Source organism: Phyllopteryx taeniolatus, chromosome 18 (assembly GCF_024500385.1).
Source record: "Phyllopteryx taeniolatus isolate TA_2022b chromosome 18, UOR_Ptae_1.2, whole genome shotgun sequence".
Lineage (NCBI taxonomy): Eukaryota > Metazoa > Chordata > Actinopteri > Syngnathiformes > Syngnathidae > Phyllopteryx > Phyllopteryx taeniolatus.
In genome coordinates this window covers 8,193,437-8,220,291 of record NC_084519.1, presented here as the reverse complement: position 1 = coordinate 8,220,291, position 26,855 = coordinate 8,193,437, and the positions used below count along the sequence as shown (strand labels likewise).

General features: G+C 43.1%; 2 protein-coding genes across 2 annotated transcripts; one reads left to right on the top strand and one right to left on the bottom strand.

Moving 5' to 3' along the window:
• The first annotated feature begins 3,294 nt into the window (after nt 1-3,294).
• Nucleotides 3,295-10,535, top strand: LOC133468162 (uncharacterized). The gene is made up of 7 exons (XM_061753716.1): nt 3,295-3,755; nt 6,754-7,044; nt 7,311-7,742; nt 8,383-8,396; nt 8,529-8,594; nt 8,806-8,892; nt 10,220-10,535. Exons 1-7 carry the CDS (start codon nt 3,710-3,712, stop codon nt 10,304-10,306), a joined length of 1,023 nt encoding a protein of 340 aa, XP_061609700.1. The 5' UTR covers nt 3,295-3,709; the 3' UTR covers nt 10,307-10,535.
• A 1,141-nt stretch (nt 10,536-11,676) lies between these two features.
• LOC133468697 (uncharacterized) lies at nt 11,677-24,502 on the bottom strand. The gene is made up of 18 exons (XM_061754903.1): nt 24,225-24,502; nt 22,881-23,043; nt 22,671-22,820; nt 22,140-22,300; nt 21,743-21,922; nt 19,938-20,079; nt 19,688-19,872; nt 18,810-18,951; nt 18,417-18,600; nt 17,068-17,575; nt 15,154-15,316; nt 14,931-15,080; nt 14,702-14,862; nt 14,303-14,485; nt 13,610-13,748; nt 13,210-13,394; nt 12,535-12,676; nt 11,677-12,074 (listed from the first exon to the last, which is right to left on the bottom strand). Exons 1-18 carry the CDS (start codon nt 24,429-24,431, stop codon nt 11,875-11,877), a joined length of 3,345 nt encoding a protein of 1,114 aa, XP_061610887.1. The 5' UTR covers nt 24,432-24,502; the 3' UTR covers nt 11,677-11,874.
• Nucleotides 24,503-26,855: the final 2,353 nt, after the last annotated feature.

Here is a 26,855-nt window from a genome sequence, read left to right as displayed (position 1 = left end):
CCACCAGAGTCATCTTACACACCACCATCCTATGCTGTCTAGCCACACTCTCCCCTACCACTACCTTACAGTTGGTAACCTCCTTCAGATTACATCGTCTGCACAAGATGTAATCCACCTGTGTGCTTCTACCTCCGCTCTTGTAGGTCACCCTATGTTCGTGCCTCTTCTGGAAAAAAGTGTTCACTACAGCCATTTGCATCCTTGTTGCAAAGTCTACCACCATCTGTCCCTCCAAGTTCCTTTCCTGGATACCGTACTTACCCATCACTTCTTCATCACCCTTATTACCTTCACCAACATGTCCATTACAATCTGCACCAATTACGACTCTCTCTCTGTCTGGGATGCTCAGAACTACATCATCTAGCTCCTTCCAGAATTTCTCTTTCACCTCTAGGTCACATCCTACCTGTGGGGCATAGCCACTAATCACATTACACATAACACCCTCAATTTCAAATTTCAGCCTCATCACTCGATCTGATACTCTTTTCACCTCCAAGACATTCTTAGCCAACTCTTCTTTTAAAATAACCCCGACTCCATTTCTCTTCCCATCTACACCATGGTAAAATAATTTAAACCCTCCCCCTAAACTTCTAGCCTTACTGCCTTTCCACCTGGTCTCCTGGACACACAATATATCAACCTTTCTCCGAATCATCATGTCAACCAACTCCCGAGATTTTCCTGTCATAGTCCCAACATTCAAAGTCCCCACATTCAGTTCTAGGCTCTGTGTTTTCCTCTTCTCTTTCTGCCGAAGAACCCGCTTTCCACCTCTTCTTCTTCTTTGACTTCGACTTCGACTTGGCGGACATGCATAATTATTCCGAAAACAGGCTTCAAGCATTTAATGCCACTCCCAGTTCAAGTTTAAGTGTACTTGCCGGCCAGGGAGGCTACGCTGGATGGACTAGGAAGGCAAGGAGCGTTCCCCAAGAGGGGTCAAGCAGAATAACTGCGCGTCCTCCTTGAAAATACTTCCTGTTGACCGCAACAGGAAGTACACGTGCCAATACATGCAACAATCATATGTAAAAGTCCAGGTCCATTACACAGCTGTTTTGAAAGAAGTGAACACAAGAGGTCCTGGAGGTCCGCCGCCTGGCCGCACCCGGCTCATCGATATCATTCGGGTGGCCTTCGCAGGCTTGTTGCTGATCGTCATCGTCGTGGCTGTTGTCCTCGTCAAGATCAAGTCGAGAAGAAACGCAGCCCAGGGTACAAAGATATGATAATCAATAACATCAGTAGTCCCTATCGAAGCCTTCCAGCGATCCATTTTTACCAAACTAGGCTTACTCAAATTTACTATTTACTATTTTCACTTGTTATCCAGACTCAATCGTGAGACTGAGGCGACATAATGCTGCACGGCTCCCGCAGAGTGAGGGAACAGGCGGAGTTTTACGGCCTTTTTCAGGCAGTGGCGCGGTCACTAATTATTATATGACTAGTATTGACTACTCATTTATTAACCACTACGTCAGTCGGTTAAACTGGTGGAAGGAGCCGGATTGAGAATGACTCCCGATGTTGTTGAAAGTCTCCATTTCAAGTATCCATTTTGTTGTCTGTCAACTGCTGTGGGGAATCGAAATGTGCTTCCGAAAGACTGCAATTATTAAATTGTATTCCCTTCACTACTAGTACTATTATGAAACATTTGTGTCATTAAACTACAACTGATCACATCGTGAACATCTTTGTGTCACACTTTCTGTCCATCATGCTTCACTACAACTTTGAAGACAGGCAGTAAAAATAAACAACTGAAAGTGTGCACAATGTCTTATTCCTGTGGTGTGGCTGCGCTCAGAATAAACCAATCACATCAAACCATGTTGAATGGGAGTCAGCACAAATTTAAAGTGCCTCTGACCAACCCCAAATTAAGTTCAACAAATGCTTTGTAAATCATTGTATCGTATCTTCTTTTTATGTGACAACACTTAAGGAATGCCACTGCTTGGTTTGCTAATTTTGTTAATTGGATAAATCTACTGCCCCTTCAAAATAAAACTCAACATACAGTCATTCACGTTTAAACACTGGCAACAAAAGTGAGTACACCTCGAAGTGAAATTGTCCAAACTGGGTTCAGTTAGCCATTTTCCTCCCTCATGGAACTTGTTGGTGTTACAAGGTCTCAGGTGTGAATGGGGAGCAAGAGTTTTAAATTTGGTGTTATCGCATTCATACTGGTCACTGGAAGTTCAATATGGCACCTCATGGGAAAGAACTCTGGAAAGATGTGAAAAAAGGGAATTATTGCACTACATACGTACAGTGTATGACAATGATGTTATACTTCTGCTTCTTTATTCACTTCCCCTTTGAACAAGATTGCGCTGCGATCAACAAGAATGAAGAGGCACCGCTGCGGCTCGGCCAGGCCGCTTGTGAAATAGGAAACAAATGTGAGTGATGCAAATCGCACACTATGTGCATGTTTGTGAAGGGCTAAACATTATTAGTTTTTTGTGCGTGTACATGGGTGTGTTTTTGCCAAGTCACCATCAAGTAAATAATGACATGGACCAAAACCTCAAATTGCTCACTGAAGATGATCGCACAGGAATTCATTCTCGTAGTTCTGCTTCAATTTGAAAGGAATCTACATTGCACTTCCTGATTAACCTATATTCGAGTTATTTCATTTCTTTTAAGTTGTGTTGCTAAGGAAAGGAACCTCCATTTTCACCTTGGACGCTCTGCACACGCAACATCAAAGGAACAGCAAAGACTAGCATTAGCATTGTTCGCAGTTTTAGCAGCGTTAGCCAAATGCGTTACTCACAGGTCTGGCACGTGCTTCTACGGGCAGTCTATGACAGAAAATTGGGCAAAAGCATGATGCTTACGCTGCAGTCGCGAAAAATGAAGAACGTTAATTTTAGATGCATGGTCCATGACAAATTAAAGCCGCAAGTCAGAGCGCCACTGTAGTTTTTCTGGGAAGACCAGAAAGGAGCGTGTTGCTGTAATCAATTTTTGATTGTATCTATTTATGGGACAATAGTGAAGAAATGACACTTAGCTACAATGATACGTCGCCAATGTACAGCTCGTTTAGCAGTGTACATTGAATGCACTCTCACAATAACGCAGCATACAGCCTTTCATGTATCAACGCTGGCAACAAAAGTGAGTACACCCCTGAGTGAAACTGTCCAAATTGGGTCCCATTCGCCATTTTCCCTCCCCTTTGCCATGGGACTCGTTAGTGTTACTAGGTCTCAGGTGTGAACGGGGAGCAGGTGTGTTAAATTTGGTGTTATCACTCATACTGGTCACTGGAAGTTCAGGATGGCATCTCACGGGAAAGAACTATGGGGGAAATTTTTTTACTGTTGCTCGGGATACATACACTGTATGTGACGCCTTCACGGTGAAGGTGAGGTTATTTTTTTGCAAATAGCAACTTCTTTTTTTCACTTCTCCTTTGGTCGTGTTTGCGCTGCGATCAACAAGACTGAAAAGCCGACGTTGCTGCTCAGTTGGGCTGCTTGTGAAATACGTTTTAAAGGACTGAATGCAGAACCAACCCGAGTGATGCAAGCCGTACTGTGCGTGCGTGTGTGGAGGGCTGGGCTTTATTCTCTTTTAAAAAAAAAAAAAAATTTGGGGGGGTTTGTTTTCAACAAGCTACCACAAAGAGCAAATAATAACATCCACCAAAAGCTGAACTTGGTCACTGAAGATGACCACACGGGAATTAATTCTCATTTTTCTTCTTCAATTTGAAGGTAATCAACTTTCTGATTTATCTACATTTTATAATTATTTCATTTCTTTTTTTAAGTTGTAAATGTAAATGTTTTCAAACAGCAACTTCCACTTTTACATCGTTGAAACTCTGCTCATACAAAACCACAGGGACAACAATGACTAGAATTAGCATTGTTAGTAATTTTAGCAGCGTTAGCCTAATGCCTCACTCTGACCTATGAGGGTCCGTTAGGGACATTATTCAGGATTAGCTCTCACATTTACTATTCAAATGCTTTCACACACACACAAACTACTGAAAGGCTCTCATACGCACGACTCTTGCTCTCATTGACACTCGTCAAATGCTCTCATTGACACTCGTCAAATGCTCTCATACGCACGAGTCTTGCTCTCATCGACACTACTCAAATGCGTTCACGCGAGCACGTCAATCACATTCTCGCACACATCACTGGCATTCACGAGTACATGTCAATCATGCTCACATGTGAATAGTGTAAATCTTTTATTAGGTAGTTCAATTCAAAAAGTGAAATTATAGAGATACACTGCACACACTCAGTGAAGTATTTCATATTTAAAATATGTATTAGTTTGATGATTGTAACACATAGCAAATAATAAAAAAATCCCCATATTGAGAAATTAAAATATGATGTCAAACGAAATAGTGAATTAATTCAAGAAATAGTGATTTTTTAATGTAGAAATTAGGCTGGAATTTGCCCTCTGAAAAGTACTTCAGTGTTTAATCACTCTGAGTACTGAAGAAAAACTTTTCAACTATATTCGAATTTATTGAGATGTACCTATATTTAAAAAAAAAAAAAAAAAAAAAAAAGTCATGAAATATTTGACTCTGAGTGTGTGTGTAGTCTGGAGTGCACATCTATGACACGAGTTTCACTACGACAATTAAATTCCTTCGTTCCTCTTGGACACTTCATTAGGAAGACCAGAGCAGGGGAGCTTAAACACGACTATCCGGCCATCCTGCCTGCAACGAACCGTATACGTTTTCAGATTGTAATGCAGCGGTGTTGAAACTCTGTCTCGAGTCCAGGAGTAAACACACGTCCACTGCGCTTTAGCCCGAAAGGCACAACAATGGCGTCTCGACGAGCCAGCCTAGCCCTACGTCATACACGACACGGCTTCTGATTGACCGACCATTACGTCATATCCTACAGCACTTACACATTAAAAGCAGGCATTTTAAATCACTGAGGAAAAGTGTTATTGTATCACAATAATCAACAGTGTCAGTGAGAGCATTTGAGACGTGTCAGTGAGAGCAAGACTCGTGCGTACGAGAGTGTTTGAGTAGTCCTTATGAGAGCCTTGCAGTAGTTTGTGTGTGTGTGTGAAAGCATTTGAACAGTAAGTGTTGAGAGCTAATCCTGAACAATGTCCCTAACTGCTCCTCATACCCTCAAGCCGTCCATATCCAACCCGATTGGTCAAGTCCCACACACCGAAGGAATTGGCATGAATTAATTGTGATGCACAAACTTTTTAATCATTTACATTTAATTATTGTTTGTTTTTATTAATTACAAGATTATAGAATGCTATTTACCTTAAGGAACAATGCTTGTTGAATTTTATTGAGGAAGCTGGAACAGATTAATGGCATTTCCATTCATTTTAATGGGGAGTGATGATTTTAGATAAGAGTGACCTGACTTATGAGCATGTTCCATGAAAAATTAAACCCATAATTCAAGACGCTATCATTCTTTGTGAATTTGTATGCCCTTATTTTGTAAGAATAAAAAAGACGTACAGATGAGGTGAAAGGACTTATGCAGCAGCTTGAGGAAGAAAGAGGCAACATGTAGTGACTGAAAGCCATGGTTATTTTGGATTAAGTACAATACATATATGTATTTTAATCACAACAGGCACCACAGTAGTTTTTCTAGGTAAACCTACAATTGCCGAGACGGGGCACAACAAATGGAAAATCCACAAAACAACGGATTTTGGCTTCTGCGAAGTGTGCGACCTGGTAGCCTGTTTGTCCATTGGTAATATGAGTCCGGGGTAAACCAGATGACTTCTACATTCGGAGGGAGTCCCGCAGCTCACTTCCGGTGTGTCTTAATGTCACTGTGTTGCGGTTTAATGTCATTATGTTGTGGTGATTGCGTTTCCATCCATTTTCTGAGCCGCTTATCCTCACTAGGGTCGCGGGCGTGCTGGAGCCTATCCCAGCTGTCATCGGGCAGGAGGCGGGGTACACCCTGTAGTGGTTGCCAGCCAATCGCTGGGCACATATAAACAGACAACCATTCGCACTCACAGTCACACCTACGGGCAATTTAGAGTCTCCAATTTATGCATGTTTTTGGGATGTGGGAAGAAACCGGAGTACCCGGAGAAAACCCACGCAGGCACGGGAAGAACATGCAAACTCCACACAGTCGGGGCCGGGGATTGAACCTGGGTCCTCAGAACTGCGAGGCTGAAGCTCTAACCAGTCGTCCACCGTGCCGCCTGATTGCGTTTCCATTATTTAAATGTCCTTGTGTTGTGATTTTAATGTTTTGTGTTGTGGCATTTGCAATTGTTGGCACCTGTCTCGGACACTGTACAGACCAGAAATGAGAGCGCTGCGTTGATTAATGTGGCTAAATCTAAAAGCGTGTATCCGCGTTGTTTGTTTTCTCAAGAAACGGGCCGACTGATGTTCTTTGGGTAGTACAATCCAGTTTTTGCTATTAACTTGTGGGATAAAATGTTCTTCAGTCAGCGATAACACCCTAGTAATTTTGTCTGATGGAGTAAAAGACAGTTGTGGTAGTTTTGACATCAGTTTCTCTTGGTGTGCTCTATAAGCAATAACTAAAATATCTTTTAACTGGAGAAAATTATTTGCCATCCAGGACTTAATTTCCACAATACAGTTAGTCAATTGGGCTATGGGTATCAGGAAAAAAAAGGAAATGTAATGTTGAGTATCATCAGCATAACTGTGAAAACGTTCTTCTTTGTGTTGTTGTCTTGCAGCCATTAGCGGCCAGCACACGTACGTCTATGCCAGGGCCGGGGATGTGGCCGTTCTGCCTTGCAAGCGGTCCTCCTGCTCCGGCTTGTCCTGGTTGTACAGTTGGGACGAGAAACCTTTGGTACGCGAGGTGGAGAACGGCCGAGTGCTGACCAGCTCAGCCAGAAGTCAACGCCTCAGCGTGAAGGACTGCTCGCTGCTCATTGACCGGGTGAAGGCACAGGACACCGGTTACTTTGCATGTCAACAAAGTGGAGGGTCAACACTCACAGTTTTGCTGACGGTGATGACATGTGAGTCGTCTAAATAGAACATTGTTGTCTAGGCGAGCCTGCTAGCCATTTTTAGGCTAAATTACTCCACGACAAACCGAGCAAACATTTTAAAAATGCCTGTAAAAAAAAAAAAAAAAAGCCTTTCACAAACCCAATGATAGAGGTATGTTCTTCCGTGGGCAAACCTTTCGATCAGGCCTTTGGTCTTGACTCAAGTCTGTGATTTTGGTCGGTTTCAGAACAATTGTTCTCACCCGTCTCACTGGTCGCCTTTTTCCCTGCAGTGATGTCATCAATTCCTTGGGATTCTGATCCTATGCAAGACGGTCACGTGCTCCTGAAGTGCTCCTTGGCCTGCTACCCGGGGATGAAGTGTTCTTGCGGGTCAGGGAAGCTCCGCTGGATGGACGAGGAAGGCCAGGAGCTTTCCCCGCAAGGCACCCAGCAGAACAACTGCTTGTCCTCCTTCAAAGTACTTCCTGCTGGCCGTAACAGGAATTACACGTGCCAATACGTGGCCGAAGATGGCGTGAAGGTCCAGGCCCATTACACAGCTGTTTCAAAAGAAGTGAACACAAAAGGTCCCAGAGATTCACCGCCTGGCCCCAACCTGCTCATCATCATCATCGGGGCAGCTGTCGCTGTTTTGATGCTGATCGTCGTCATCGTGAGCATCGTCCTGGTAAAAATTACATCGAGAAGAAACTCAGCCCGGGGTATGAAAATCACTTCATAATCTATCAATCATATTCACGTATGGCTGTATTCTCTTATTGGTACCCAAGTCTGTATTTTGCACGCCTGGCTTCTCCCGTAGTAATTTACGACACACCCACCACGCGTACTTGGCTACTTTGGGCGTAACTGCTTGAGAGGCGTGACTCATCGAGTTTGCAGAAGTGTAAAATTCCCGGAATGTGAAATTTTCCGGAGATGGGAATGCCTTTGAAATCCAACTGGAAGACACGCACACTCTAAATGTGAAATCATCCTCTGTAGAGGAAACGGAAGTTCATCATCGTCGCATTACGGACGACGTGTCCACCACTTCACTCATAAGCAATACTGTACTTATGACTGCATGCATCGGCGCCGGTTTTACACCGTCACCAGCATTCTTTTATTTACAACCCCAATTCCAATGAAGTTGGGATGTTGTGTTAAACATAAATAAAAACGGAATACAATGACTTGCTGCACAAATTACAATTAGATTTTAAAAGTAAACTAGTTAACACACACATTTTAATGACATACAGTATCATGTGAGTGACTCACTGCAGTTTCCCACCTCTGCCAGAGAGTTAGATAGCATCCTTTTTGATGACTAATCATTGTAATTGTTTTACTTTTCAGATTTCTCCAAACATGTAAGTTTTGGTCATTCTTGTATGAAAACCATCAAGCAAAAACAAGTGTCAACTGACAGTTGCTAAAGTACGAAAGACAATTTAATTTAAAGGTGGCCAGTTAATTCATGACATTTTCTGTTTGTTCTGCAGGAAGACGACAACGTTACATATGCTAGCGTCGGTTACAACCACAAGAACGAACACGCCAAGCAGAAGGTGAGAATATATATATTATATACATTTATATTATATATTATATATTATATATATATATATATTATTATTATTTTTTTCTATTGACTCATGCTGGGTCATCTATATGAAAGGCAGAATAATCTGGTTGTTGGTCGATGAAGATGAGATCAAATACTGCAAGATAACAAAACAAAAAATGTCATGCTTTCCGTTTGTCTTGTCATTTCAAAAGGAAGCTTCGCTGGATGAGACTGAGTCCGATGTGACCTACACTACTTTGAACCTCAAGAAGAAGAATGAGGACAAAGCCAAAAAGCAGGCAAGTGGTCTAGACTTGGTCTCATCCTCAACTTTTGTGTTCACTACTGCTTTTTCATTAATTTAGGTCCATTTATTTGTCCAGGTAAGTCAAATGAGAGCATAAATCTTCGTCCCCCCCAATATTTTTTCACCATTTATTTTGGGATTTCAACTTGATGATCTGTGTTTTGCCATTTGACAGTTTTATCTTTTCATTTACCCTAGTGCTTTTATTTTGGGTCTCAATTTTAACCTTTGTTGTTGAACGTTTTCAAGAATTCCTTTCAATCTCTCACTCGCATGGTTCTCCAAATAAGAGGCAAAGTGTGCTTGCTTGGCACTACCAGTTGAAGCTCACTTTAAATTTGACCCTTAAAACGAAGAAAAGACAATAAAGCCATAAAATATTCAACCAAACTATCATTTTGTCAAGTCTGCTACCTTAATATTGGCTTTGCAAAACACCTTGGACATGCTAACGGAAATTTGCATAGATTCGTTGGTAATTTTAACCTTTCAAACAACTGATACTTTAACACAAATGGAGCAGCAACACATACAAACAGAGCAACAATACTCACAGGCAAATATTCTCCCTGCGCAGCGAGAACAAATGAAGAGTTTGAATGCAAAAGCAGACATCTCCATTTTTTTTCTGTAAATTGAGTACAATTATTTTTTTATTTTTATTTAAAAGTATTTAGGGTACTCTATATACTGTACTACTACTATACGATATACTCTATAAATAAAGCAATTAAGAAGCTAATTTGGGGGGAAAAAGTCCAACTTTTATTGAAAAGGTCTTTCAAAGAGGTCTTTGTCAATTCATCGCAAACCCAGACAACAGAGAGGAAATAATTTTGTTAGCGTCAAGTCCAAAATGCTCACATAACTATTAAATTACCCTGAGAAGAAATCTATTCCTTGTGAATAGAACTTTATAACAAGTGAGTGTACTAGAATAATGATTCTCAACTGGTGGGTTGGGAGCCAAAAGTGGGTCACTGACCCATTTTGTCTGTATAAAAACACACTAACATTTTCTCTCCACAAAACCTGCACTCTCACAATGCCAGTACAAAACACAACTGTACCTAATGTATTGACGTGGGTTTCTTAGCACCACCAACTGATATTGCCCTTCCATTGCAAGGAAGTCAATGTTAATTGATGGTGGCTGAATGAGTTATGAATTGTGCTGCCCCCGCCTCCCATTGGGAGTTTGAAGGGCAGGCATATCTCAAATTTTACTCTTATCGCAAGACGAAAATGTGTCGAGTGAAAACTCGTAAGGGTGTACCCCAATAAACTTGCGTCCCATCTGTGTATTTGTGGCTGTGCAGGTCCATGAGGAGGAAGAGGAGGTCGTGACCTACGCGGCTGTCAGGGCGGTGGCCAGGAGCCCGCCTGACCAAGATGTTAACCAATGAAAAGAAAAGCAACAGGAAAAGACATTAGTTGTCATCTCAACAAAGTTAAGGAATGCCACCATCACATCACATCACGTCATCGACACACACACCCACACGAAATGTTTTGGGTGATACTGAGTTGGAAAACCCCCCCCCCAAAAAAACATGTTACTATTTATTCTGAAATTGTGTGTGAATGGACATCATTATTCTTCAAATAAACTTGACTTTTCATACGAAAACTAAATCCCTGAGCAGATGTTTGTTTAACGCTGATTGGGAAAAACACAGCGAGTGATCTTTGAACCGCATGTGATTTGCTTTATGGACTTTTGATTCCATGACAACTCAACAGCTAGTCGAAAAGTCATTCCAGTAAGTAAGTTTGATTCAACAGACGACCATTTGAAATAAGACGGAGAGAACTGATGAAGCATCCCTAATGCATGAAATCATCAAGCTCAATTCAATATATTGTTAGAATATATTTTCAATCTTTTTGAGTTGGGCAGCCTTGCTTGTATAATAACTTTTAATAGCTCGTAAAAGGGCTGGGTGATTTGGCCGTAAAATAGTCATTTAAAAAAAAAAAATTGTTTTTAGAACAACTGAACTTTATTTGTGGTTAATCAGAAGCACTTTCAATGGTGTCAGGTGTGCGCTGACGATTGATTAATTCTGAACCTTTTCAGTTTGTAACTAACAAAATATGTTACTTAGTAACTAACTGGAATTAAGTACTGTACCTTTTTAACTATAGCAAAGTAAGCAAAAAAAGTCAGGAAAAGCAAACTAGAACTCAACTTTATTTGTGGTTGATTAGAGACCATTAAAATGGTGTCAGGTGTGCGCTGACTCCCATTTAACGTGAGTTTGAATGTGATAGGTTCATCCTGAACACAGCCACATCCCGTTATAAGATGCTGTGCACACTTCTGCGACCATGTTTATTTTGACCTCCTCTCTCAAAAAGATGAAACAAAAAAAATTGAGTTGAACAGGCTATGGGTCACATTAATAGTGGAAAAAAGTTTTGAAATTTCTTACTTTTTTTATATATATTACAAAAACCTGGCATTTGAACATGGGTGTGTAGATTTAAAAAATAGATCACTGTGTATATACTGTATTTTATTTAAATCTCTCTAAATAAGTGCTTACCCTTGAGGGGGAAAAAAGGGGTCTCTTTTGTCAAAACATTTTCATAAATTTATCAATAACTGGAAAGACACTTAAAAAAAAAAAAAAAATCTAATTTAGCTTTTTTGCCACCTTGGTTTTATATGGGTAAATGCCTCCCATGCTGAAACAGCTAAGTCCTATTGATAAAAAGTTATTGATTTTAAATTTTTAGGCAGTCCTTATTGTCAGCAAATTGTTGTGGCCCATTGAAATGCACACAATCTTTATTCATCAAGAATGTCAAACAATTTAAACTCTAGTATTACATTATATACAATCAGCACCTACTTTGCATTTACGCATTTGTGCAAAGAGTCATGAAAAAATAAATGTGCGTGACTTGTTTAATAATTATCAGTTGAGATGATTGCCAAAAAAAAAAAAAAGCGCAAGGCATTAACTTGTTAGCCTGCTTGTCTGCTAACGGAGACAGCGCAAAGCTTGTGTTCAGTCGGGCTGAGCGTGACGCCCGCACGCGGGGTTAGGTCCAGCTGGTCCTCTGAGACCCCTGGGGGAGGTCTGAAGCGAAAGTGCTGCAGCAGCGTGACGAAGAAGATGAAGAGCTCCATGCGGGCCAGACTCTCTCCCAGACAAATCCTACGACCTGCAATACAACCAGCAGATGGTGCTGCTGTCAGCAAAGGATTTTATTTGATTTTAATTTTTTGTAAATACAGTGGTACCATAAATGTAATGCATTCCATGCCCAAGCTCATAATTCAATTTACTTGTATATCAGTATTTGTGCGTTGGATGTGTTCCTTTTAAGTGGCGTGGCCTAGTGAGTGACATCAGGCTGGTTCAGTGCGAGCATCTGGGTGTGAGTTGTGGCCTACGGCAGCTTCTTGAGTAACCCTAATCCAACAACCAACTAATGCCTAAGCAAACAACTAACTGACTAAATAAGTAAACAAATTAACTAAAAAAAACACTAAGAAACTAACCAAACTAAATCAGACAACTACCAGATGAAATAATTAATCAAACAACTAACTAAATAAACAACCAACCAATTCACTAAGCGACGAGAAAATGTGTTGAACGTCTCATGTTGTTTGTCTTACCCGCTGAGAAGGGCATGAAGGCGTCGGGCCTGATGAACTTGCCCTCCTTGTCCAGGAAGTGTTCAGGATAGAAGGAACCCGGCTTCTCCCACTCGCTCTCGTCCCGGAGGACGGACGTCAGCAGAGGGTGCACTGTCGTGCCCTTAAGTGGGGACAAAAAAAAAAAAAAGCATTTTAGCAGTGGTGGGAAGTAACTGACGACAAATACTTACTGGTTACTGTACTTCAGTAGATTTTTCAGGTAGCCCTACTTTGAGTATTTATTTTTCGGACCATTTTTTTACTTTTACACCCTAACCTGCCCGATGACAGCTGGGACAGGCTCCAGCACGCCCGCGACCCTAGTGAGGAGAAGCGGCTCAGAAAATGGATGGATGGAAAGTAGTGGTATGTGATTGACAGTTAAAAGTTGAGCAGGGCATGGTTTCAGTGCATTCAGTGGACACGCCCACTGCGTTTGAGAGCGGAGAGAATGGCTCTTTTTTTTTTTTTCATTATTTTAAAGCCTCATTTTATATACTTGATTTTGTTTTTTTATCACTCTAATTTGGGAGGTTTGTTAATAACACTCTCCTCTGTGGTGTGTCAACTTTATGAGACTTTATTTTCACTTTACAGAGAGCAAGTTCAGAGTCTGAGTACGTTTGCCACCATAGCATTTTCCAGTTTGCTGACCTTTTTGATGAAGTATCCCCGGAAGGTGACGTCCTGGCTGGTCCGGTGAGGGAGCGCCATGGGAACGATGTCGCCCAGCCTCTGCGTCTCGTGGATGACCGCGTCGGTGAAGGGCAAATTCTTGCGGTCCTCCACCTGGACCTGATGATCTCCGATCACCCGATTCAGCTCCTCATGGACCTTCTCTGAGCATTCACATTAACTAAGTTTAACTTGGCAGCCAACTAGACTATATTTGCTCATCGGTAATCGTTTGTTCTTTCTATTTTCAAATTGCGATCAAAAATGAAAAGTAACAGATTATTTTGTTGCTTTTTTTTTTTTTTTTTTTTTTTTTTTACAATCAAAAAAGATTTTTCACATTTCAATTTTAGACTTGGAAAACGCCTGGTTTGGTCACCTTGTATGTGTGGGTACTTGGCCATGAAGAGGAGCGCCCATCTGAGCGTGGTGGAGGTGGTTTCTGTGCCGGCAACGAACAGGTTGGAGACGGTCATCAGAAGATTCGGATTGTGGAAGTGACCCACGTCCCCGGACTCCTGCGCAGCGAGGAAAGCCATAAATTTTGCTTTGCTGCCAATCATTCACTCACGACTCACTACCCAATAGCTATGCCTTAACTTATAAGCTTAATCAGTTGTGTGGCCACGCTCTTAACTCAAAACACCCATCTTAAACCTCTTTGGAAATGCCATTAATGCGTTCCAGCCCCACGTTGTGTGGCTCTTTTTGGTGTGTGCGCCTTGGCCACCAGGGGGCAGTATAATACAGACACAAACAAAGAATTACACAATTAAATGATTGAGTAAACTGGAGTAATAGTTGGTCTTCGCAGAGGATAAAGAGTATATGCCCGTGAGAATTGTCATATTGTCTGTGTACATGTACTGCAACACAGTTTATGTTCAAACATCTGTTGCTTAAAGCATAACTCTTGTTTCAAGTTTCGTTGGACTGTCTATGCCATTTTGCATTGCGTTAATGGAAATACCTAAGGCAAAGTTTTGTGGTTAATTTAAAAGCACAATGTACAATTCTCTTTTTCTGTTAAGTTTGATATGAAACTTCAACAGGTGGCGGTGTGTTGCGCGACCTCCTGGCGCTGCTGCCGGATGAGGAAGGCGTCCACGAAGCCTCGGCTGCTCTGCGGGTTGAGAGTCTCCTTCAGATGCTGGATCAGTTCCGTGGCCTGCTTGCGGTTGGCCAGCCCCAGACTGCGGAGCTCCTCTCTCGCCGAGGAGAACCACTTGCCGAGCCAGGGGAACATGTTGTACAACTGGTGAAGAGAACATTTTCACACACATCTCACAGGCACCCAAGGGTGTGTCTCAGGGGGCGTCAATTACTTTGTTTTTTGTGTGTGGTTTTTTTGCAGTTTGTGGCAGGGCTCTATCCCGATCCCCTTTAAATTGTGGGGGTTTACTATTTAGGGATGATTTACAAACTTTGTATTGAAATTATTCACGTCTTGGTCAATTAATGTTCTATCCACCTGCAGGGATGGACCGCCCACAATCTGAACGCTCCTGCTGCTGCGCTGCACCATAGCTGTGAAGGCGGGGTCATCGTACTGGAACCTACTGCCGAACACCAGCGAGCAGATGATGTTGGACACGGCGTAGTTCATCGGCTGGTGGTTGTCAAACGCTTCACCTGAAACGATAACCGGTTCTTGATTGTTACCAATGGTTGTGTTGTCCACTGTCACAGTTGTGCATCACCTCTGAAGTTCCTGAAGACTTCCAAGAGGTGTTGACATTCCTCGATGATCTTGTCCTCGCAAGCCTTCTTTCCCATCCCAAAGTCCCTCAGGTTGCTCAAAGCGAAGCGACGCATCTCCTTCCACGAATCTCCGTTGGTCCATAGGACGCCTTCGGTGAGCGACACAATGTAATTCACTTCCTGTGCTTGGGTACATTTCATGATTGCAGCGTGTATGATCACCATGCTCCAGCTTGGACTCCTTGACAGTGTTCAGAGGATCTCGTTCTCCAAACTCTTCCCCGTGCTGGACCAGGGCCTCCTTCACAGCCTTGTAGCCGGCCAGAACCACCACCTTTTTGGGCCCCATGTGGAAGGTGAACACTGGGCCGTACTTTTTGGACATCTTGAACCAGGCAGGTGGGATTTCAAATTAAAAGTACACATCACAATTAAGAAACAACAACAACAACGCAAACAATTGACTGGCCGGCCGATAATATAGCTTTCCCATGACATCACCCACCTCTGGAAATGCTTATGGCTGGGCTGCCATGCTAGAGGTTTATGCATTGTTTTGTTCCAGTGCTTATTTAGTGTTTGAAGAGATCCAATGTCAAAAAATTGGTCAATTACTGTGCAGTGTTTAGCTGGTGAGAGAGACAGTCTCATTTCACTGTATATATCCAATTTGGAATCAGGGTGAGATGATTGAACATTTGTCATGGAAAAGATGGAGACTGTGGCTTTTCACAAATCAGCGGAGCTAATCTCACTCCAACCAGATAACTGGTTCATACGTCTGTGTTTGCTCTGAACACTTCAACAAAGGTAAACTTTAACACTTTGTAATGTTAGAAAATGCATGTTATATACTGTACATATAGTACATACTGTATCTCAATTTTTTATGTTTTACTCCAGTCCTCTTAAGTAACACTGATTTGTAAAATATAAAGCTTACATTTGCTATTGGTTGATTGTTGTTGTGGTATTATATTAAACATATATACACATAAGAAATGTAGGATTCTGCTGACTTCCACAGGTCTAACCACTATCTAACCTTGTAGCTAATGTTAGACAAAGTAAATGTTTTAACACCAGTAAGCAAACATCTCAACTATTCTGGGTCATTAAGGGAAACAGTCTAGTTTTTTTTTCCGCTTCGCAGACACTGTGAGAGATATTTGAATTGTGTCGGGATCGTAGTTGTTTATGATGGCCACTTTGTCATTGTGTCGTGTCTTTGCCACTGTGTCCAGTTTCGTTATACACTATCAACTTTTTAGCCCACATCTAAGGAGAATGGATAGGGTTATACAGAAAAAAAAACTAACAAATGAAAAAACACGAGTCAGTCTGCTAGTCTTTCTGTTTCAAGTCTAGGTTATCCTCCCGATCTGGACCTCGGAACATAGAATTCAAACAAATACCGATCATGTGATTGGAAGACTATCAATAGGCAAATAATGGACCGATAGTCTTCTATGAGGCTGTTTTTGGTATATGAAAGAACATGCAAAGTCAAACCGAGATTCGAACCCCGAACCTCTCGACTGTAATGCAGACGTGCCAACCACTTACACAATGTGTACATATCTGCAAACATCATTAAATGTACAAATAATCCAGTATCGCCTTATGTGTTTGTGCAAATGATGCTATGTACTTTTCTGGAAGTATTGCTTGTATTGCAGATTACTGCGCTTTGGTGTGTCGTTATTGCTAATTTTTAACCTTTGTGGCGTTGGAAAGGCACCAAAAGGGTGGAATTGAAGCTAGAGTCCAAAAGTGCACAAATTAGGCGGTCCAGGTCGGCCACACGAAGCGAATGAAGTCGGTTCTAGTCAGAGTAAGTTGGGGTTCAAAATAAAATATATATTTAAAAAAAAATAATAATGCTAGTCCCATGTTCAATATAAAGTACACACACACACAAAAATCCTAAAATAGTGACTGGGGAGTAGGGAATGAGTGAATGATCCCAAATAGAGTAAATGCGTTCGGAATCATTCACTCAAACCCTACTCACTCGTCACTACACGTTCGAACAGCATTTATTAAATTAAAAAAAAAAAAAAAACAGCGACAACTGGTACTTCCGGATTCCAAAGCGCGTAACAGTTGTCCGTGGGCGCGCACGGCGCCGCTCACCTCCAGGAGGGTCCAGTGTGGTCCGTTCAGGTTCAGACGGAGCAGGTTCCCGAGCAGGGGCAGCGGCCTGGGCCCCGGAGGATCCCGGCGGGACTCCTGCGAGCCGGAAGCCGACGACCAGGCCACGTAGGCGAGGAGCAGCACCAGCAGAGAGCCGAGCACGGAGCTGCAGGTCGGCGAGCAGAACGCGTCCGAAACATCCATGCTTGGGAGGTCGAGTGAGGTCGAGTGCCGCCCCCTCCTGTCCCAACACTTGACCGCTCCCAAGCCCAACCCACAACAGGGCGGGCGGAATGTGAAATTATAGGTCAGGCGTGTCGAACTCATTTTAGTTCGCGGGCCACATTTACCCCAATTAGATCTCAACAATATTTGTTGCTTAAAAACCCATAAATAACAGCGATTCAAAATTTTCCCCATTGTTTTGGTGCAAATAATTACAAGTAGTTTTGGAAAATATTCACATTTATTCATGATTATCTTGTTTGAAATTTGTAACCAAAAATTATTTCAACAGTATTATGAATCAGTGAGCGTGCACCAGTTATGCATCCTTTGTAAATGTTTACATACAAATTTAAGTGGTGGCAGTGCATGGAAAAAACAAAAAACAAAGTTCCAACAAACCAACCTCGTTTGAAGTGAAGCTTTTGACTGAAATTTTGTAATATTCAATGTCTTATAATATTTCTACAGGAGGTATTTATTTTCAGTATGAACATGGAACACTGTTTTTATATTAGTGTGCTCCTGAAACTTGGCATTGGTTGTCCTTCACAAGTGCATCAACGTCATTTGCACCTGCCAGTGGACAAAATTAGCGACAAAAGTTACTTTTATTGAAAAATAGCACTGAATGTGTTCTCCATCCCCACGGGCTGGATTGGACCTCCGGACGGGCCGGTCCTGGCCCGTGGGCCGTATGTTTGACACCACTGTTACAGGTCACCAAAACTTCACCATAAAGCACCTTGAAAACATAATTTAGTCTGTTAATCAGGAATGGATTTTGCCTAGTTAGCTGATTGACAACTTTTTTTTGAATTTCAAAAGTCAGTCACAGCCTAATCCCTCCAAATTCAAAGTTTCTGATTTGCTCACAGTGTGAGCGTAATAACCAATCAACAAAATGTGACATCACCTCCTGTTTATATTCTTCTTGTCTTCTTTTAATTTTAATTTTAATTATGATCTGCTCCATGACCTGTTTCTATGTTTTGGTCTTTTGTTGTGTTTGGAGCCCCATTAGTTTAAAATAGTAACATTTCTCTATTTCACGTTGAATTGTTTTCATAAATGCAAATCTTCTTTTTGGCCTTCTTCTTCTTCAGTTGAAAGTGTGTGCTCACATGTCGTCAAGCGCTCTCAGCATGTGTTTGGTCGGGCTGATCGTGAAGCCCACACGTGGGGTCAGGTCCAGCTGGTCCTCGGAGACCCCCAGGGGAGGTCTGAAGTGGAAGTGCTGCAGCAGCGTGACGAAGAAGAGGAAGAGCTCCATGCGGGCCAGACTCTCTCCCAGACACGCCCTACGACCTACAGCACAACCAGCAGATGGCGCTGCCGTGAGCAAGCCTTTTCTGGCATTTGACTAAGATAAGTATAAGATATGCTCAAGTTCAAATCTTTTCTCGTCACTGTAAATGTAAAAAAAAGCTCTCTCAGGCCTACAGTGTAGCTACAGTATCTATCCCTCAATCCACTGATCTGTCTGTCTGTGTCTGCATCCGTGTGTGGTTTCCCACCTGCTGAGAAGGGCATGAAGGCATCGTTCTTGACAAACTTCCCGTCCTTGTCCAGGAAGTGGTCGGGATGGAAGGAGTGCGGCTTCTCCCACTCGCTGTCGTCGTGAAGGACGGACGTGAGAAGGACGTAGACGGTGGTGTACTGCGCACACACGCACATGCAGGCACGCACGCACACACACACACGGAAGAACAATATTCATTTCAGGTTCTAGTCCCAAGAGAAGGTTTTAATCTTGAGAGAAGGTACCAGTCCATAGAGAAGTTACAGGTTCCTACAGAAGGTACGAGTGCAGAGAGAAGATACTAATCTTGAGAGAAATTTCTAGTCCCAAGAGAAGGTTCTAGTCCAAAGAGGTTTTAGTCTCGAGAGAAGTTACTAGTCCCAAGGGAAAGTTGTAGTCATGAGAAAAGTTTCTAGTCCCAAGAGAAGGTTGAAGTCCGGGGAAAAGGCTCTTGCCCCAAGAGGTTTTAGTCCTAAAAGTAATCACTAATCCAGAGAGAAGGTTCTCGTCCTTTGAGAACAATGTCCCGAGAGAAGGTTCTAGTCCCGAGGTTATTTATAAGTCCTGAGAGAAGGTACTACCCCCAAGTGAAAGTTCTGATCCCGAGAGATTTTAGTCTCAAGCGAAGTTACCAGTCACGAGACAATGTTCTATTCCCAAGTGAAGGTGCTAGTCCTGAAAGGTTTTAGTCTTGAGAGAAGTTATTCGTCAAAAAGAAGGTTCTAGTCCCGAGAGAGGGTTCGAGTCCCGAGGGAAGGTGTTAGCCTAGAGAGAATGTACTAATCTTAAGAGAAGGTTGTAGTCCTGAGATAAGGTTCTAGTTCTCATAGTAGGTTCTAGTCCAAGAGAAGGTTTTAGTGTACCCCATCTTACCTTCTTGATAAAGTACCCCCGGAAGACGACGTCCTGGCTGGTCCGATGAGGGATGGCCATGGGTGCGATGTTGGCCAGCCTCTGCGTCTCGTGGATGACGGCGTCGGTGAAGGGCAAGATCTTTCGGTCCTCCACCTGGACCTGACGATCCCCGATCACTCTGCTCAGCTCCTCATGGACCTTTTCTGCAGGAGGGAAGCAGGCCTTCAGGTTCTCATTCATACGACTTCAGGGCTTCTTCTTGTCCTACCTTGGATGTCAGGATACTTGGCCATGAGGAGCAGAGCCCACCTGAGCGTGGCGGCCGTGGTGTCGGTGCCGGCGGCAAAAAGGTTCTGAACTGTCCACATCAGGTTTTCATCATGAAAGTGACTGTTGGTGATCCCGCTCTCCTGAACGCACCACAAGACCCTCCGTCAACATCACGATGGACAACACTATATAGGGACTTTAACCGAATCACAAGCTACACAATACCGTGCATCCAGTTAAAAATTCACAGGGCTTCACTTCTTCAGTGTAGAACAGCCATATTCAAAAACCAGGGACAAGTCAGGGACAGTCACGTGGTTTTATTGATAAATGAACATTGTATTGGAGTGGGAAGACCGTATCAAGTCTTAAAAGACAGTGGGGGTCGGAGTATCTGTCTTTGGGCAGGATGTGTTTGTCTGCAGGGACAAAGGTCAACAAATGTGAGCAGTTGCGACCTCTACTCACACAGGATGTGATGACATCACCGGAAGACACTCACATGGAGGCAAATAAGGCAGGATAAAAGCGGACGTAAAAAAAACCCATCTTCAGTCTGCGCCTGGAGCCGAACCAGCCGCAGACTCTGCTCTCGATACATTTACTTTTGAACTTTTCTCATACCTTCATTATATTCTTTTGTACTGTTATGTTAGTTAATAAACCGAGGAAGATGAGTCCTAAATCTCATCAGGCGCCTGAGTCTTTATTTGACAATACAGACACGTGTCGGGCCTTCTGATTGCAAAAAAAAAACCGAAAAACACTTATCCTTGTTTTAGAAGTTTGGAACCATTGGGACTTTTCCTACAGTTGGCCGCCCATCTGAACTGCACAATCAGAGGAGAATGGCCTCAGTCAGAGCGGTGACCAAGATCCCGATAATCACTCTGCCAGAGCTTCAGCATTCCTCTATAAAAAGAGAAGAACCTTCCAATCCACCAATCAGTAAAGTAGCCAGATGGATGCCAGTCCTTAGCAAAAGGGATTTGGGAGTTTACCCAAAGACATCTGAGGGACTCTCAGACCACAAGAGACAAAATTCTCTGGTCCGATCAGACAAATATTGAAGTCTTTGGCGTGAATGCCAGACATCGTGTTTCGAAGAATCTCCTTTTTCAGACTAGTCACGATTGAGGGTAAGAAGAACGCAGCAATGTACAGCAACATCCAGGATGAAAACCTGCTCCGCTGTGCTCTTGACATTACACTGGAACAAAGGTTCATCTTTCAACAGTTCATCGACCCTAAGCACACAGCCAAGATGTGAAAGGAGTGGCTTCAGGATAACTCTGTGAATGTCCTTGAGTGGCCCACATAGTCAGAGCCCAAACTAGAATCCAATTGAATATCTCGATAATATATCTGAAAAGGGTTGTGTCATGATGCTCGGCATCCAGCCTGATGGAGCTTGAGAGGTGCTGCAAAGAATGAAGGGCCAAACTCACCAAAGACTTGTGGCATCATATTCAAAAAGACTCGTAGGCTGTTGTTGTTGCCAAATGTGCATCAGAAAAGTATTGAACAAAGCCTGTGCAGCCAATACCAATGGACATGTTATTTAGATTTTTGTAAATAAGTATGACATTTTATCATTATGGAATGTTGTGTACATGTGAAAACGTGAAGCTGTGAATTCTTTATAGATGCTCCATATGGTCATTTATATTGCTACTTTTAGGGGATTTACTCCAACCAGCACAATTTTGGGGGCATTTAAAGTTACTTTAGTTTAACCACTTAACAACTGTTGGAGGATTTATACTAGTCTCTTTTGAACCTGCACCACTTTTGTCTTTGCACCTCCAAGTGTTGCTTTCGGACAAAGAAGGAGTCCACCAGGCTTCTGCACATGAGTGGATTGAGGCTTTCCCTCAGTCGGCTAAATATCTCCAGATTCTTTCTCCCGTAGTCAACTGTCAGTCTGAAGAATTCCTTGTTCTGTGGCAGCCTCTTGCCGAGCCATGGGAACAAGTTGTATACCTGAGGGGAAAGCATTCACATCACAGTGATGCGGATTAGTATGAGGGTGAGGAGCACTACAGTGAACTCCAATTTAACACAGGAGATACATTCCCATGGCCTGGAGAAGATCTGAATGGTACAGAAGGCCGTATGACTTAACTTACAGTATAATTGGGATAAGCAGTAACACAATCATGTCAAATATCCAGCTATTCTAATGATTCAATTTCATTACCTGGGCAGATGGTGAGCCTGCCAGTTGGATTTTCCGGTTCATACCATTCACCATGGCGGTGAACTCGGGATCCTTGTAGTCGAACCTGTTCCCGTACACGATGGAGCAGATGATGTTGGAGACGGCGTAGTTGATTGGCTCCGTGGTGTCGAATGCGTCGCCTAAAATACAAAAAAACATGCCTACTTTTATGCTTTGAGATCCTCATTTGGGAATTTTGGATGTTATCCATGTGCTTTAAAGCAGCTTGTCCGGTTCTGGTGACATAACTGTGTTTTCTCAACCTTAAAAGATTACGAAGAGCTCTCAGTACGAGATGTGGTGCAGTTCTTCAATATGACCATGTACCACCGACTACCGACCAGACCATTGTTTGTCTATATGTGGCCTGTCATTGAATGGCAGCTATTTCATTGTTTTTCTATATAAACCCTGCTGTTAAATGGTGTCCAGTCCATTGTTTGTTTAGCTGTGATAGAGGATGGTTGGATAGTTTGTAGTAGTGGTGTACAATTGTACAAAAAGCTTTACCTCTGAAGTTCCTAAAGACTTCCAAGACATGCTGGCACTCCTCAATGATTTTTTCCTCACACGCCTTCTTTCCCATCCCAAAGTCTCTCAGGTTGGTCAAAGCGAAGCGGCGCATCTCCTTCCACGAGTCCCCGTTGCTCCATATGATGCCTCGGGGTTGAAAGCAACATCAATGAGTTGTTCTTGAGAAGATGATGTCGTCCGACTCACCGTGTCCGTCGTTGTACTGCTTCACTATGCGTAAGACATCTCTGTCTCCAAACTCTTCAGCGTGGTTTACCAGGGCTTCCTTTACCGCCTTGTAGCCAGCCAGAACCACCACCTTCTTAGAGCCTAGGTAGACGGTGAACACTGGCCCATACTTCTTGGACATCTGTAGAGGACTTGGATACTTAGTACTTCAATATCAAGTTAGGTCCATTTTACAGTGTTTCGCAGAGGTGGGAGTAAGTCACATAAACTTCACAAAAACTATAACCTTTGCAAAGTGAACTTAATTTGTCCTTTTGTAAACTTTTGAAAGCACATGTCCAACTGTTCAATGTTTCAGTTCTTTTTGTACAACATGTAGTTCGACAACAAGGAAATGAATGGCAAAATTCACAACAGCTGTTTGACCCATGAAAATTTGACAAGACATCCACTTTTATTCCTTTCTGTGACTCTTCCAGTCTCTCTCTTGCAAGCTGCTAATGGCACTCTGTGACACTCTAAACTCAGTGGCCACAACCTGGTTGATGGTGAGGTACTATTGATCATTTGTCTGCTGTCATCTTGGTCTCATGATGTCAATGTGTCAACAGCACGATGAAGCACACTGTTTAAATCCCTATTCTAATTGATCCAGGACAATTATTAGCAAGCTGTTCAAAAAGTATTGAAACACTGAACAGTTTGGACATGAGCATTGCAAAAATTTCAGGTCAAATGAAGTCTACCTGTAAAGTATGTAGTATCCCTAACTTATTGTGAGTAGTGCATGTCTAAGCCATAAATAAGTCTCAAGTTTTGACCTCCAAGTTTCGAGCAAGTCCTAAGTTACTGTGCCAAATATCAAGCAAGTCGAGTCAATTAAGTCATAACTTGGGTTGTTTGTTGTAGACTTATCACCTTTAAGCCAAAAGAATGCCTCGGTTGTTGTTGGTGTGGCCGGTGAATGACCGTACTCTACCCTTCCCGTGGCATAAGACAATCTCTGGGGAAGGGATGTCAGGATTTATAAGCAAGTGATATGTGATCTCGCAAACCTCCTCTGTTTGGAGAAAAAAAAGAAATCCTTGGTGGGCTGCCAAGTACATGCATGCTAAACAAAGAACAACTTTTGTCTTTCAAAAACAAAAACAATAATTTATCAATGTAAACATGCAAGACTTGTCAGGTTATGTAGTTCAAGTCAAAGTCGAGTCAAGTCTCAGAAATTCAAGTCGCGTCTTTCATAACTTTTAGCCAAGTTTTAGAATTGGCAGCTAAAGTCTGACTTGAGTCCAGTCATGTGCCTGGACTCCCCCAGCTCTGCTATTTATAAACACAAGGAGCAAAGGCAGTGGTATGGACCTCCACCAGGGTGTTGTAGGGTCGCTTGAGGTCCAGCTGCAGGAGGTTTCCTAGCACAGGAAGCGGTCTCGGGCCCGGAGGCTCGTTTTCGGTTTCTTGTGAGCTCAAAGCGGATGAGAGCGCGTAGACCAGCAGCAGGACGGAGGCAGCAGCCAGCAGGGACGCGAAGCAGCCGCCGGACTGAAGAAAGATGTCGAGTATTCCCATTTGTGGAGCGATGAAGTGTGGAGCTGCACAACAACACAAAAATGTGAAGATGATGTGAAACTTGATACAGTGGAAAGGAGGAGGGACAAGGGGGCTGGGCTCGTCCATCCGGTTCTGTGGCCCACATTTAGGTTAAAATCTTGTTGATGTCTTTTTGAGCGTGCTTACACACGGAACGCTACATTCCAACCTGTGTCCTGATCTGACTTTGACATCAAACAGATGGCTGCACTCTTGTAGTCTGTATCACACCAAATCAGTAGCATTTTTATTTTATTTTTTTGCTTTTGAGAACAAAAAATAGCCCCATTCTTTACATGTTCAGATTTCCATCCATCCATCCATCCATTTTCTACCGCTTATCCGAGGTCGGTCGCGGGGGCAGTAGCTTTAGCAGGGACGCCCAGACTTCCCTCTCCCCAGCCACTTCATCCATCTCTTCCGGGGGGATCCCGAGGCATTCCCAGGCCAGCCGAAGGATGTAGTCTCTCCAGCGTGTCTTGGGTCGTCCCCGGGGTCTCCTCCCGGTGGGACGTGCCCGGAACACCTCACCAGAGAGGCATCCGGGAGGCATCCGAATCAGATGCCCCAGCCACCTCATCTGGCTCCTCTCAATGTGGAGGAGCGGCGGCTCTACTCTGAGATCCTCCCGGATGACCGAGCTTCTCACCCTATCTCTAAGGGAGAGCCCGGACACCCTGAGGAGGAAACTCATTTTGGCCGCTTGTATCCGGGATCTTGTTCTTTCGGTCACGACCTACAGCTCGTGACCATAGGGGAGGGTAGGAACGTAGATCGACCGGTAAATCGAGAGGTTCGCCTTTCGGCTTAGCTCCTTCTTTACCACAACGGATCGATACAAAGTCCGCATCACTGCAGACGCTGCACCGATCCGCCTGTCGACCACCCGTTCCATTCTTCCCTCACTCGTGAACAAGACCCCAAGATACTTGAACTCCTCCACTTGGGGCAGTGTGTGGACGGCTGCTTCAGGTTGGCGTGGCCGCTTTAGAGCGTCTCCTTGTTGTGCCGTGGAAAATCCCTGCGACGACCCGTGGGATATATTTTCACCATTTTGAAACCTTATACACGTATACGAGTTTTTTTTAAATCGTTTAAGTTTGGCAGGGTTGTTAACAACACTCCTCACTATGATGTCTAATTTACATGACATTTGCCTTTAAATGTTTCCGCCTCTCGTTTCGCTAAGAGTTTTTTCCCTGCGATGTGTGCAGCCCGGACAACACAAAATGAGATGAAAATGATTTATCGCCCTAGTATTATTGTTGTTGTGCATGGTATGTTGTTGAGCTCTGCTTCGGAGTTATGGCCCTCTTTTGTAGGTACTTCTGTGTGCCTCCAGAGGTCACCACTCCGATTGCACAGCCGTTTGTCCTACCTGCAGGTTTGATGGTATTGCAGTACTCCATTTTCAACACCGCTTATCCTGGTTAGGGTCACGGGACGCTGGAGCCTATCTCAGCTGACTTCGGGCGAAAGGCTGACTACACCCTGAACTGGTCGCCAGTCAGTCGCAGGGCACATATAGACATGGACAACGGAATGCCTGCCCAGTGGCCAGTCATCAAGTGTGACATTAAACAACCAAGTAGTTTTAGATACCTAAATTGTGTCTGCGAGCACGCCATTCAGAATTGTGCCGAATTATAACATGACAGTGGGTGTGATTTACATAATCCCTCCCCCACAGCAAGTGTGGCCCAAATTGCATCATGAAAGAGCCAATATCATTTGAAAGCCAAAAGGTAAGCAGAGCTGCATTGTTAGGACAGCGAACAGTGTTACCAGCATTTACTTCTATATTTGCGGGGATATTTGCATTTGGCCATGTCGTGCCACACGATTACATTAATTGAGAAGTGTATTTCAGTGGCTTGGTGATTAAATACTGCATGACAATGCCACGGGGTCTAAATGAGACAGACCCACCCGTAAATATGTAAATATGTGTGAATGCTGAAAGATAAAACCAAAATCAATTATTGCTCAAGTGAGAATACTGTACCGTACTGTGGTTTCATTTCCATTTTCAATAAACTTTACTTCCAGCAGGGGGTGCTATTATGTAATTTAAGGAGCGTCACCGTCAAAGATCAGTCGTCACTTTGCAACATAAATACATTTTCATGCACGTATCAACTTTTGATGCTGGACTCGATGTGGCTGCATTGCGTGTTTGCAGTTTCCCCTCTTCCTTTTGTTATTTTAATAATTGTATTTAACAAGTATTTTTTTTAATTTATATACTTATGTATGTTTAGAACTGTGTGCTGAAATCAATAAACTGAACAATCAGGGGGGGGGGGGAGATCAAACCAACAGCTGTGACAAGAAGCAACGTTCCTATTCTTTGCAGGTACAACTACTTGTTAACGCCTAAAACCTCCAAACTAACCAATCACA

Excerpts from the sequence above, each read along its gene's own strand:
- LOC133468162 (XM_061753716.1), top strand. The coding sequence starts at position 3,710 with ATGACCACACGGGAATTAATTCTCATTTTTCTTCTTCAATTTGAAG. Across the intron at positions 3,756-6,753 it reads TTTTCTTCTTCAATTTGAAG|CCATTAGCGGCCAGCACACG; the intron begins GTAATCAACTTT and ends GTTGTCTTGCAG. Across the intron at positions 8,893-10,219 it reads AGGACAAAGCCAAAAAGCAG|GTCCATGAGGAGGAAGAGGA; the intron begins GCAAGTGGTCTA and ends GTGGCTGTGCAG.
- LOC133468697 (XM_061754903.1), bottom strand. The coding sequence starts at position 24,431 with ATGGGAATACTCGACATCTTTCTTCAGTCCGGCGGCTGCTTCGCGTCC. Across the intron at positions 18,952-19,687 it reads GGGGGTACTTTATCAAGAAG|TACACCACCGTCTACGTCCT; the intron begins GTAAGATGGGGT and ends GTGTGTGCGCAG. Across the intron at positions 12,677-13,209 it reads GGGGATACTTCATCAAAAAG|GGCACGACAGTGCACCCTCT; the intron begins GTCAGCAAACTG and ends TCCCCACTTAAG.